Raw genomic sequence first — 13,691 nt, forward strand, 5'->3', positions numbered from 1 at the left:
TGAGAATGGAGTTTACAGTATTCCTCTCACAGAAAATTGCAGGGAGGGGTCTTCAGCTGCACTGGTTGCCTTTGAGGATTTTTTTCTGTATTTTTGCAAATATTTCTACTCCGGTTTTATGTCAACACATACAGGGAGTAACAAACCTCTTGAACTGTGAATCCAAATGTGAAGATGGAAAATGATTGAGAAAGACAAAAATAGTATTTTTTTTCTTCTTGCATGAGATTTAGACTTTGAAAACAGAGGTGCAAATTGCTCTTGTAATGAGTAGACTGAAAACTAAAGATAGTTTCTTCTAATTTCATCGCAGGATCAGGATTTTGCCATGATGGCTGTGTTGATTTTGCCTCTGTCTGTAGATGACATGCTAATATGAATGGAGTATTTTTCATATTATATGGAACTTGAATTTGAAGCAAGTGAAAAAATCTTTGGCATTTCTTAATGTATCTTGAGTAAATATCTTTTTCTTTCTACTTCTGTCTCTTTCATTTTTTCCTTTGAGCAGGTTTCTGTAAGCTCAACGAAGCAGTCCAAATAAAGGAAAAGTCAATACAGCTGTATAAAAGTCTGCTCTACTAAAAAGCTAATCAAGCTCTAACAGCAGTGTTCATTATATACTTCTTCCTTTCTGACTTTCAAGAAAAAAATGTACTTTTGGTAATAGTTCAGCTTAAGCCTTAAAAATTATTTTGATGGTATATTTGACGGACAATTATTATGTAGTTTTCCATGAGCTGTATCTTTAGTAGTTACTCAATTTATGTGCTATTTAACATTTATTTAATTAATCGCCCTCCCCCCAGCCCCCGCAAAATTTAGAAGTTGTATTGTCATTTCAAACTGATGCAGATGTGTTCACCACTCTATGCTTTTCTAACCTGGGATGGGATCTTGTGTTCCTACTTAATTCTGTAGATTACAGGACTGTGAAGCACTCTAGGAATGTAAAATTATTTCCTTTGTATTCATTTTATATAAGCAAATGAAGACTTTACAAATAGAGCACAACTTTGAGTTTTTGAAGAGCCAGTGCATACATTCCTTTTGAAATTACAGTCTCTGAAAACTCTGCCTGTGTTGCAAGAGAGTGCACCTTCACATCACTGAAGTTAGCTCTACATTGCAGTTGGGAATCTGGAGCAGCTTTTGTACCTATACTTAAGGTCATATCAAACAGGCTGGAGTACTATGTCAGTGTGGTGATCATAGCTGGAGCATAGTGTAGACTAAATAACCATTAAACTTTTTCTCAGAAAATTTTTATAGCCTACGTCATCTGGTTGCGTGGAGGTAGAGAATGGTTTTGACCAAATGTCAGGTGAAATTACATCACTGAGTGTAGTGTAGACATCCTTTAAGTGTTCAGTTTAGCCAGGATTCAGCTGAGCAATGAGGTGTTAGGATAAGCATACTTTATTTTGTTGGTTTAGCTTATGAATTAAGCACTGAAATGACACACATACCTTGGCTAAAAAAGGACAATAGTGTTTACATTCTGTTTCTAAATATGAATTCATGCACTTCTGTTCTTATGTTTCAGGCTTGGAAATATATATGTCTTCTCTCACTCTGGCAAGGTTTCTGCGTCCCTCTTTTTCTTGAATATCTTATGTTGCCATTTTTCCAGGCTGTGTCTTTCTGTCCTAATCAGACCCAACTTGGGTCTTCAAATGGTTCCTTCCCTAGACTCCCTCTCTTGCCTTGTTTTTTTTAAATTTATTTCCCCTCCTCCTTCTGTGGTGTCTTTTTTTTTTTTTTTCCCCCTGAAAATCTTTGGCTAGTCTTTTCCTAGCCTCACTTTCAGAATATTCTTTCCTTCCCTTTATTGTCCATTGTAGGACAGTGCTGTTGCAGATAAGGATAGCACCTGCACTCTCTGCCACTGCATTTACTAGCAGCAGGTAGGAGAGATAAAGAAACACTGCTTCTGACTTTTGGGGCTCTATAGAAAGGTAGGGAGCAGCAAGATTTTTGTTACAGAAAATAGAGAAGCCTTTTCATTTGTCATCCTTAACTAGAGTGCACAGCTGCCCTGTGGGAGCATTGGCAAGGTGGGGCAACATTAGGCAGCTCAGTTAGGAATGAAGTGGTGTGTGGTAGCTTCTCCTGCATTCTGTTTGCTATCTAGACCTGCTTCTAAGTGTAGGCAAAGGAGAGCGGTAGCTTAGAGCAGTAAGTACCTATGGGTTATCCTTGTGTCTACTTCCCTCATGGCCGTTGTGCTAAGAGGTCTGGTTGACCCTACTGCTTAAGAGGGATGGGACCACGGAGAATCAGGGTTAGGGGGAGCTGTTTCTGGGGGGTGGCAGTGACTTCAGAGAAAGGCTGCTCCATTCAGAAACCCTCCACGCCCTCAGTGGCAGCAGAATAGCAACCCTCCCTCCAGGGTGACTCTACAGAGCTGTTTTCTCATCTTTCAGTCCCAAGTCTGTTCCTCCTTCCACCCTTCGCATCATAACAGTGGCCTTGCCATATTTTCTTGTCTTCGGGGCAGCAAAATTACATTTTGCCTTTGCTTCTGGACAACCTAAATAACCTCTAGTTTTACCAATATCCCTCAATGCAATTTTTATTGTAAAGCAAATTGTAAAATTTCTTTAGAAGATTGTTTGTAATGTAGTCTATTACTGTTTGGGCTCCAGTGTGAGCTTGTGTCATATGTATGTGTGTCTTTCTAGTTAGATAACTACAGTTCTTGTATTCCACAGCAGACTTGCAGTGATGCAAACCAGATTGTACCCTGACACCCCCCAAGTCTTCTCACTCCAAAGTCAATGCACTGCAGAATGGGTACAGTGCTATCCATTGTGGAGAGATGTGAGAATTAGGTAGCATGATGTATTAAATCCCTGACAGACAGGGTAATGTGAGGTGGTTGGCAATTTTCAGAATTTTTTTACAATGAAGATGGTGAAACACTGGAACAGGTTGCCCAGAGAGGTGGTAGATGCCCCATCCCTGGAAACATTCAAGGTCAGGTTGGACAGGGCTCTGAGCAACCTGATCTCGTTGAAGATGTCCCTGCTCATTGCAGGGGGTTCTTCCAAAACATCAGTGACAACCATATAGTCAGTGCTGGAAGGGGAGGCAGCAATCATTCATTCATCATGAACTGACATGGCTTAGGATATTTTGGATTACTGCTTCAGACTCTCAGTTACTTGTTTCAGAGTTTTGGGCTATTGAATGAGTCCTGTGGAAATGGAATGTTTCTGTTTTGCCACCTCCATTATGTTATCGTTTCCACTGCAATTACAAGCTAATTCAAAGCTCTTTCTGTTAGGCTAATAGCTTCTGATTCACTGCTGTCAGCCAGTACCTCTGTGCACTTTTCATACCGCTTACCAGTCCCCTACCACTTACCTATGAAGAACATTTATTTTTTCCCTGAGTAGAGGCTCATCATAGGCAAATCATTAATGGAACATCAAAAAGATCCCATCTGTTAAAGTTGCATATGGCTAAGATCACAATTATCAAAAGTCTTTTTTTTTTCCCCCATGCTTATCCACACAATAAATGTAGTTGTCAGCAGGATAAGTTCACACATCGGATAAGGTCACAATTTCATTTAGTGACAACTTCCAACAGCGTGAACTTACAAGGTTCGATTTATTAAAGAGTCAGAAAGGATAAGATCACTGCATGGCCAGCCTGATTTATCAGGGTTTGACTGGAGTACTTGAATAGAGAATGTCGTATTTCAAGTTTATGTTCAAAACTGTAGTTTAGTGTGTGTTATTTCTCAGAGACTTGAAAATTGAAGGAGGAGAATTTAGAGGAGGTATCTCAATAATGCAGTTTATGTCTGCCAAGCAAGCGTATGAGCATTTAATGTTGGAGCTACCTTATTAAGAATCACAAAAGTGGAAATGGGATAGTTTCCCGCTCTCAGTGAACTGCTGTGTGCAAACGTACACATATTAGTTTGTAATAATGGAGGTAAACACCAGTCAAAAATTAACTTCAGATTCTTGCTGTGCATACAGGACGTCAGGCAGATCCTGGGCTCTGGGCTGGGCAGTGCTTAAGAACTTCTGAGAGTGTTTTTAACTTGCTCGCTCTGACTTCAGAGCAGTCCTTGTTTGAAACTACAACATACACAATTTCTCTGCTGTGCAAAAATATTTATTAGAGAGCCAGGTAGCTGTGTACTGGAAATATGCAAAGAAGGAGCCATTTGCTAGTGGAAATTGGTAGAGCCTCACGATGTCAAATAACCAATCTCTAATTATAGCAGAGGAAGAGCTTACTCATTCTTTTTAACTGACTCCACTTAGAAAGCTATTTTCCATTAAAAAAAAAAAAAAAAACCCAAAAAAAACCAACCTACTGCCAAAGCGATCAGTGACTTGCTTAGAAATGTTAAACATTTATAAGTCTGGATACACTTATTCTGGACAAAGTAGTTCACTTTTTCTCTCCCAAAACACTGTTCATCATTTACCTTTAGATATACATTCCTTTGTTTCTTATTCAAGAATGGAATGAAAGCCAGTATGACTTTGTTCAGAAATACTATTCATAGTTGAAATCTTGTGGTATTCTAACTGTGGTCAAATCCTGTTAAGGGCCAAAAGCTGTTGTTTGGTTCCTGTGTACACCAGATGTTTTGTGGAGTTCTTTTAAATGATTCTGATTTTGGTCTAAAAGTAGACAAAGCTAAACTGACCTCTCTACCTTCTGTTTTATGCAAGCCCTATGTGGCATTCCTAAAACAATATGTATATGTAAGAAAAGAATCCTAAACTGAGTCCTTTCATTCTGGTTTTGTATCCACCAAGGTGGCCTAATATCTTAAAAGCCATGGGATGTTTTGTAGCTGTGCTAGTGAGTCATGACTTGGGGCTTCTTTTACAGTGCAGCTATCATAAGTCTTTGAGTAATCACAGACTTTAAAAGTATGCTACATCAACAAGATAAGAGAAACAGCCCACAGCACTAACAGCATTATCTTTTACCAAAATTGATTAGCCCATACTATGTGTCTCAAATATTTTGTATAAACTTATTCAGCAAGCTGGAAATAAGTGTGTTCCTGAAGAACAAGCTGAAGGAAAAAAAAAAAAAAAAACAAAAAACCAACAAAACCTTGCTCTGTAGCAAGGGAAAGGGAAGGAAACATCACTAAATGGAATGTCTCTTAAGTAACTTTTTTTACCTAACTCGCAAAAGCTAAAAGCAGCGCATCACTTCCTCTCTACTTGTATTTCTTAGTGCTGCTTCTGTTATGCTTCTTGATGTCCTTTTCAATCGGATGACAGACAAGTCTAGGATGAAAACAGAAGAGTACAACTGCTTCTCAACTTTACCATAGGAATGATGAATCCTGGGGTGTGTATGGATTCTATATATTATAATTTGCTGTTATGCGCAGAAACTTTATATTCAGTGTTCAGTACTGAGGTGATCTGTTGCAATTGCTGATCACTAGAAACTCCTAACAGTGTTTGGCACAGAATTTTCTGCTTCCTTTGGACTGGAGCTCAGATTAGAGGAAGCTGCAGCAGTTTTTTATCCTTTCTTTCCTTTTCTCCCCACTCATTGGGATCTCCATGGACAGGTATCTGTGAAGAGTCAGTACCAGCTGAGTCTTTACACTTGTTATTGCAAGTGGTAATACAGCAATAAAATCTCCGCTCCTCTTTCTTTTCCTGATGTAATCTATGAAGATGCTGAGCAGTTGTGCAGGGGACCGTAGCTGCAGAGAGCATTTACATCTGAACTTCTGAGGCTGAAGGGGAAAAAATCTTGTCTTGCTGACACATCTTTCAGACTCTTAATTAAGACTCACAGGGTGAGGTTCTCTTTTTTCCCAGCAAACTCTGGAAGTCACAAGTTGCTTGGGGCCACAGGTATGACACTGCTTAAACCAGCATGCTTGCAGGAAGCCAGCAGTGAGTAGGGGACAGCCCCGTTCTCAGCAGTGGGAGACTGGACCCATCTCTTGCTGCAGTTTCAATGCCATTCACCAACTAGGACCTTTCAGAGGCGCAAAATGTTGTAAATGAATGCAGAAAAGTTGCAGGCTCCTTACAGTTGCAGGTTGCAGGTCAGGGGAATACAGGAGAGGATTTTTAATAGTGACATTTGTAATCTTTCTTCTATAAACCCTCGCACCAGCCCCTGGCCTTCCTGCTTAGGGCAGGCAAAAGAACGTGTACAGGGATTTTACAAAAGATGCAGGCTCTGATAAGTTAAAAAAAATAGTCTTAGCAGATGCTTGTGCGGTGTTTTTTTAACTTACAGCTCTCTTAGTGTTAATTTTTTTCTCTAAACAAACAAAGATTTTCAGTGAAAAAAAATCTTTGCCAAAGGTCAAATGGTAATGTGCTGCACCTCTCACAAGTATAGCCAAAATGTCTGTGTTTGCCAAAACATACAAGCAGATTATCCTTCCGAGCTCCCATAGAATTAAAATGGCTGCTGGTCATGGTGACCAGAGACAAATGTGTCTTTTTTTTGAGAACTATGATCAAGGGAAACAGGAAGATTATGCAGCAAAATGTTTTGTCTACTACTCTGTCATGGTATTCTGAATGGAGGGGAAAATACAACAGCTTCAGTACAATTCAGCATGATATTACCCCGTGTGTAGTACATTTCAGTGTATTCATATGTATTGAAATATATTGCCCAAACTACAGCTTGGGACTGTAACAAAAGAGAGTAAAAGAGAGAAAGAATCCGTGTTAACTTATTCAATTATCAACTGGAGGAAAAAAATATGGTTTTGGAAAATTGCTTGTTTTTATGTTTGCCTCAAACCTGAACTACTTACTACGTAGAAGATTAATGTTAATGATTTTATTTAAAATATAAAGTGTAATGATGTGTACCTTAAAACTTAGGTAGGTTTTTGGATATCACTGGATGATCTGCCCCAAGTTTGTCGTTCTTAATCCATTAAAAGACAGGCCTGCTTGTAAATCCACAGGTACAGATAAGGAGTCACTGTTTGACTGTGTCTGAACCCTTTTCAAATGAAAAATGTCAGTGGCAGAAAGGGAGGCTGAATTATTTTTTAAAAGGGTTTTCAAAGATTCTCATGATTCCTCTGGTATCAGTTAAATATGACATGTCCATAGACATGGCTGGGTTTTAGTGTGTAAAAGCAAGCAAATGCTACAGTTTTCATCTCTATGTAGAGAGAAAATGCTGCAGTATGCCTAAGTGATCAACATGTTGCCTTGCAATACCAGAAAGATTTCTCTCTTCCATAATTAACATATAAAGAGATTTTTTAAAGTTAATACAATTTGTAACAATGTGATTGTGAGAGGGAAAAAATTCCTTTTTTTTTCTGTTTGGGACCTTATATATCATGTGTGTAAATTAGATGTAATTAATCCATAAGTTTTCCTGCTCACATACTGCCTTTTAAAATGTCATAGCACTGTCACAATGAGGACTCACCCGCATACATAGACGTTTTTGTAAACTGATGTAGCTCTATTTGCTAGATTTGTTCCAGTTTGCAGGAAGGATCTGATGCACAATTTTACGTAGGGTAGTTTTGTAATCTGCAACACTCAGAGGTAAAATTCAGATTTCTGTGCTTGAAAATGGAAGCTGGAGCCAAGTCTTCTCTTTGGAAAATGGTTGAGATTAACCCCTGCAAACAAGGGAAAACTTTGCAGCCTGGCTGTAATATAAATCGAGGCATCCATGGGAATGGTTAGCTCGGGGAAGTCTGTGGAGACTGCCTGTAAGCCAGGAGGAGTTACTCACTTCCTCCAGCCCAAGGTTCATTTCATAACAACTGCCAGTTCTAAATCTGGGACGAGCTGACTTCTTGCACAGTTGGACTTTCCCCTGTTTGTGGAAAAGCACTGTCCTGATTTGGGGTAGAGTAGTTGAGAAGGGACATACTGATGCAAAAGGCAGGAATTATTGTTGCATCTCATTGGTATGGAAAGGGAGGAAGGGGCTTTAGCAGGCAGGGAAAACAGATCAGGAGAAATCATGGCTACAGTGAAGTTGAGGTGAGCTCTGCCACTTGTGAGGACAACAGATTTTCTGCCTACCTTCAGGAAAGTCGAAGCTTGGAAGTGCAACAGCATATAAAAATTCAGTTAAACATCTAAGAAGAAAAGCACAGATCAGGCCCTCCTCCTTGTTCCATTTTCTCCCTCTTAAATTTTGAAACTAGAATTTATTTGAATTGTTTTAGAAAAGAGTGTTAGAAATTGTGTATATAAACATAACTGTTGCTACATTTTTAATTGAAACATTTGTTCATAGAAAAATAGGCTTACTGAAGAGACTGCTTTCAAAGAAAGCTTGTCCAGACTATTTTTTTAATCCTGAAATTAAGTGAAAAAATGTTGGGGAGAAAGGTGTTGACTGAATTTTATTTTTCCTTCCACAGTAATGACCAGTTGTTTCTTATTCTTCCTCTTTTCACTGGAAAAACCCAGAAAAGTTAAAGTGAGCTAAAATAACAATTTCACTTTTAATTAATTTGATAATCTTAGTTAATTTTGAAGTCCTTACTTTCAAACATAAAATTTGGTTTAAAAAGACAAACTAAAGACACACTAAAAAAAAATCACTATACTGCCTCCCCACTGCTTTTACCTATTTTGTGTTAAAACCCTAAGCTAGCAGTTTAAATTATTTTTGGTCTAATTCTGAAATGTTACTGCCTGCAAAATCTTCAAAATCCTTTTTTAAATTGTAAATGCTTTTAGTAATTTCTTCAAAATTAGAGTTGTTGTGGACTTATATTGCTATACGGTATGTCTCTAAAATTGTTAGTAGCTGAATGCTTCAGAATGTGGTCTTGTGACAGCAAAATGCGTCAAGGAGGTTAATGCACCAGGTGTGGCTACTATCGCACTCTCTTCCTTTCAGCTATCATCTCCCCTCTCCTCAGCATTTTTTAAGAACTTTTATGAAACCACTATTCGGAATAAAAATGCCTTCAAACTCTAATGCATGTGAAAACATGCAAGAAAGGAACGTGACTTTCTAAACCAAATTTGAATAAAATTATGAGGGGAAAAGGTTTGTTTTTCTTTTGCGGGATGACAAGATCAGTTGTTTTTCAGACAAGCATAATTAATTCTCATTATATGGATCCTCAGAACATTGTGTGTATAAAGCCAACACAAAGGCAGAGGTGGTTGTTGTCAAGGCACAAGTGAAAGTACTCTCAACACTGCTTGTTTTCTTTGTTTGCAGGAGAGTTGGAGGTGGTCCAGAAAGACGGGGAGCGCAAGATTCAGAGCCGGCAGCAGCTTCCGGTTGGAACAACATGGGGGCCTTTTGCTGGGAAGATGGATCTGAATAATAACACCTTGGTATGTAGATGCTCCGAGACACTTTGCTTCGTTATACTGTGCATCGTTCTTTAGGGAATAGCCTGAATTACTACTCAGCCAGAGCATTTGAAAACAGGCATTGTTAGCTTTCACGGACAGTGGTATTTGGCTCTTTTCCAATTAGTTCATCTATGGCAACCGTCCACGTAAAGTTATTTGGAACACAGGTTAATAGTATCTAACTTGTTATTTTACAGAAGGGAAATGTCACTTCCTTGTTTGCTGAACCAAGCTGTTGCATTTCAGTAATAATATCTGATTTTCTACTGGCTTTTTAATTTTTTCATAGCATTAATTGCTGAATACTTAATTTATATTAATGGATGGTATAGAAAATAAATAGCTACATTAATTTAGGATAAATTCATTAAATTTGCCTCAGTGTTAATGTTAATGAACATAACAAGGTCTTCTATCAGATTAAAATTATTTTGAAAGATATCAAAGGCACCTGTCATATGATATATTCTCAATTAGCCTTGCTTTTTATTCTGATTGCAGAAAGTATGGTGACCATATTACTTAAAAGTAATGCTTTGCTGGTCTCAGTTCAGTGCACTGAAAATCATGTCATTCCTAATTCTTTGTTTAATTTTTGTTTGTATTGGTTTAAAGTCTGAGCTTCAATGTTATTTGTATATAGTTCAGATTAATTTTCTGAGAATATCTGGAAAGGTGACTCTGTATTGAAAAAAAGCAACAAATATCTCCAGAAGAAGGGTTTAGACAATCTTGGATCATGCATTGCCCTGTGAGATACTTCTGAAGAACCATTATCTTCAGTTGGATCACTGTTTGCTATTACAGACTTTGCATGAATATATTAGCATAAATACCTGTGGAACTGTTTCACAGAAGTGTATTACTACATACATTTAGGGTAGATACATCTGTGCTGTAAATGGAGAAGCTGATCTTCCCAGTGCTGGGAGTATTGTCCTGCCCTTGGAGGATCTGAAGAGAGGAACACTGAGTTGCTGAAGTACCATCTGGGACAGTGTGAGAGAGGGGTTATGTGGACATGGGAAAAAAGGAGGGAAACTGATAGTCTTTAACTCCTCCCTGAAGAACCTATGCCTATATGTTGGAATTCTCTTTCTAAGGGCTTGCTGAATAGTATGCATACTGTCTGTAAATATGTATATTAAAACTGTAGTGAAGCATTATTCTGTAATGATTACATAGTTGCTATTTAAGATCTTGATATTTTATAGGCTCTTTAGCATCATTTATTAATCAAAAGGTGCTAACAAAATGTTACAGAAAGTGGCGTGGAAACGTTGCCTTAGTTTCCTAGAGTTCAGTATTCCCAACCCAGATCAGATTTCCCATTCAGGCACCTGAATAAAGGATGGCTTTTCAAAAGTACTGGACACTCAAAGCATCTTATTGTTAGAAAAGGGAAACTGGATGATTTGAATACCTCTCAATTTTATCCATCCATTCCATTTTTATTTCTTCATCTATTTTATTCTCAGTCTATCAGCATTCTCAAAATGGTTTTCATAAAATGTCATTTGCGACAGCTACCTATAATTCACATAATTTTCTAAGATGTCACTATTGCTGCTTTCATCAACTTTCATGCAACAGAAACCTTAGTCTGGGTGTAGCTCAAAGTCAGTCCACATAATACCTTAGGAAAAATGCTAGCTTTGTGTTGTCCCTATTGCCCTGTCCACTTGTTCCACTTCCTCAGGTATATAAGACTTGAAGATAATGTTTGAATGTGGGAGAAAATGTTAAATGACCCTTCACTGCAAAAGTTATCATTAGCGGATATTCTTACGATGAATTTGCATCATGTCAGCTCTCGATCATATTGTTTCATTTTTGTTTTCTGAAGGAGGTGTAGAGCAACAACAATCCTTTTAGCAGGAGCTTGCTTCTGCTTTGGTAGCACAGGCATATATTAAGGTCTGTTATTACTTTCTAAATTTGGGCAAATACCACTTTTGTTGTAACAAAAACCTTTAGTTAAAATATTTCAGTTTTAATGAACTTGTAATTAAGCAGTGAGCAGAGCTGACTTTTTACTTTGGTGATTGTAATGGGTTAGAACAACTTTCTCAACCTAGTTGAGAGAGATGTGGGATTAAAATCTTCAGGACATTTTTCTCACTAAACTGGAAAGATACTAATTTGTTTCTTGTCAAATTAAAAACCTTAAAGTCCATTTTTGATAACACTTGAAAGATTTTACTTTTGTTTTGCCTACTAATATAAATACATCTGGAAATCTGAACAGAATTGTAGTCCTCAGCAATATTCTTTTGTCCCCTGAGCAGCTCCATCCTTTGAGATAGTCAAAACTGAACTGGATATGATCTTGAGCAATGTGAGTTAACTTCGAAGTTGGATCTTTGAAGTTTGCCGTGCTTTGAGAAGGAGTTTGGACTGGATGACCTCCAGAGATCCCTTCCAACCTGAATTATTCTGTCATTCTAAGTATTGTTTCTTTTTCCCAAATATCAGATGTTTCCTGTAATCCTACATTTGTTACTTTAAAATGCCGTGTGAAGAAATGTAAACCTTTTGATAGAACTTTAATTTACTGTTTAAGCAACACAAACCCAGTGCCAGCTTCTACATATTTTTCTTTTATCTTTTTTTTTTTTTTTTCTTGAAACGATTCTGGTTTATTTATGATTTTTCTGTTTGCTTGACACATTTGATTACTTTTCTCACTAGCGTACATGCTCTCTGTTGCTCATAAGGGGGGTTGTGTTTGTTTACTTAAGTTATTTATATCTGTTTTGGAAAGCTCATTTGAGTAAAGGCTCACCTTTCTAGAATTCAATCAAACTTTCACATCAGCGGCTGACAGCAGGTTTAGTGCATTTCTGAATGAGAACTTCAAACATTGCACTGTTATAAACATCAAGTAATTTTTGCAAAAGAGCTTTAATGTGAATTTTTGGTGTAGAGAGAAAAGGAAAGAAAAATTCAGGGAACTTCAGGTGAGTAAATATCATGATTTTTGCAGTTGATGTCTTTCTTGGAAAATCTGTTTGTGGCTAACTCCAAGTATATTAACCTGACTTTACTGTTTAGCGTTAGCAATGTGACACTGCCTCACAGGATTCATTACCTAGCTATAGCAGTTATAGCTTACTTACTACCCTCGTACTCTGCACACTATACAGCCTGTGCATGTAGTATCCTGTTGAAGTACTTCTTACTTCAAGCAGTGTTGTGTTGCTGAATACAGTCTCACTGCTGTTGGCTCAGGAGATGGAGCAAGCTAATTAATTCAGCATGATAATTAATTGAGTCACCGTGCCAAAGGTCAAATACTTTTTAGATCTTTCAAGTTTCTGTCTTGAAGTACATTAACAATATACATCTCAGAGTAGTGAAAGGCTGGGTACCTTGAACAAAAATTATTTAAGTGCTCTTCACAATTGCAATAGGAATAGCAGCTGTTGACTTCAGCAGCAGTGCTGCAGCACTGTTGGGAGATATGGTAGAGCAAGGTCTGTATCAGGACTGCAGAATACTCAGACTCTAATGGTAGACTTGAAATAACAACTCAATGACTAAGAAAGTTCTAAATTTTTCTCATCCAGGAGTTAGCCAATACTCAAGAATTGCAGAGTGATCAAAACCCCTTATGAAATAATGTACCCCATTGCATTGCTGATATTGTTGATGAGACAATCTGCATGCAGCCACCAGAAATCTTAAGAAAGTTGTATTTAACAGCAAAGAGTGAGTCTCAGATCTTAAACCTTGTCCAGACATTTAATTCCCATTTCAATCTGAACTTAAGAACTCCTTATATCATTACTAAATATTTATAGATATCTATTTAGATACTTCTACTATATTTAGAGTGATAGATCTCCTATTTAGATACTTTTAATGATCTGTTCCTATACTTTTGCCAGACTGGCAAAATTCTCCTGCTCTAGCTGCATGCATAATTTGTATCTGTCTGCACAATTGGCCATAGAGGTTATTGCCTTCCATTTCCTTCCACTTCTTCTATTTTCCATCAACTATTCCATAACAGTTGATAGTTCCAAGAAAATTAAATGCACAGGAGTATCTTTTCAAGCCCAGGAAGTGTACTTCTAAAATAAGAGCTTGTTTTAGTTTTTTAAAGTAAAAAGACATCACCTGCATGTTTCCAGATTCTGTTTGAGATTTAATATAATCTTGCTGTTTTGACAAACAGAAATGTGAAGAGTTTTGTACAATACTGCTTTCTATCTACAGTTGGTGAAAACAGCTCTACAAGGAAGGCAACACTATTTAATCACTAGTTTTACCAGGAAGGATCCAAATTTGCACCTTGCTGCATCACAGAAGATTCAGTAGTTCATTGGTACCTACAAGTAGAAAGGAATATATTTC

General features: G+C 37.6%; 1 protein-coding gene across 4 annotated transcripts in view; it reads left to right on the forward strand.

Annotated features, from left to right (window-relative positions):
• The window catches only part of ZFPM2 (zinc finger protein, FOG family member 2), a 314,514-nt gene that overhangs the window by 143,754 nt on the left and 157,069 nt on the right, over positions 1 to 13,691 (forward strand). For all 4 annotated transcript variants that reach the window (XM_074886409.1, XM_074886402.1, XM_074886426.1 and 1 more), the window contains one exon: positions 9,193 to 9,311. In XM_074886409.1, coding sequence (XP_074742510.1) covers positions 9,193 to 9,311 — 119 coding nt within the window. The remainder of the gene's footprint in view (positions 1 to 9,192; positions 9,312 to 13,691) is intronic.

Source organism: Strix uralensis, chromosome 1 (assembly GCF_047716275.1).
Source record: "Strix uralensis isolate ZFMK-TIS-50842 chromosome 1, bStrUra1, whole genome shotgun sequence".
Taxonomy (NCBI): domain Eukaryota; kingdom Metazoa; phylum Chordata; class Aves; order Strigiformes; family Strigidae; genus Strix; species Strix uralensis.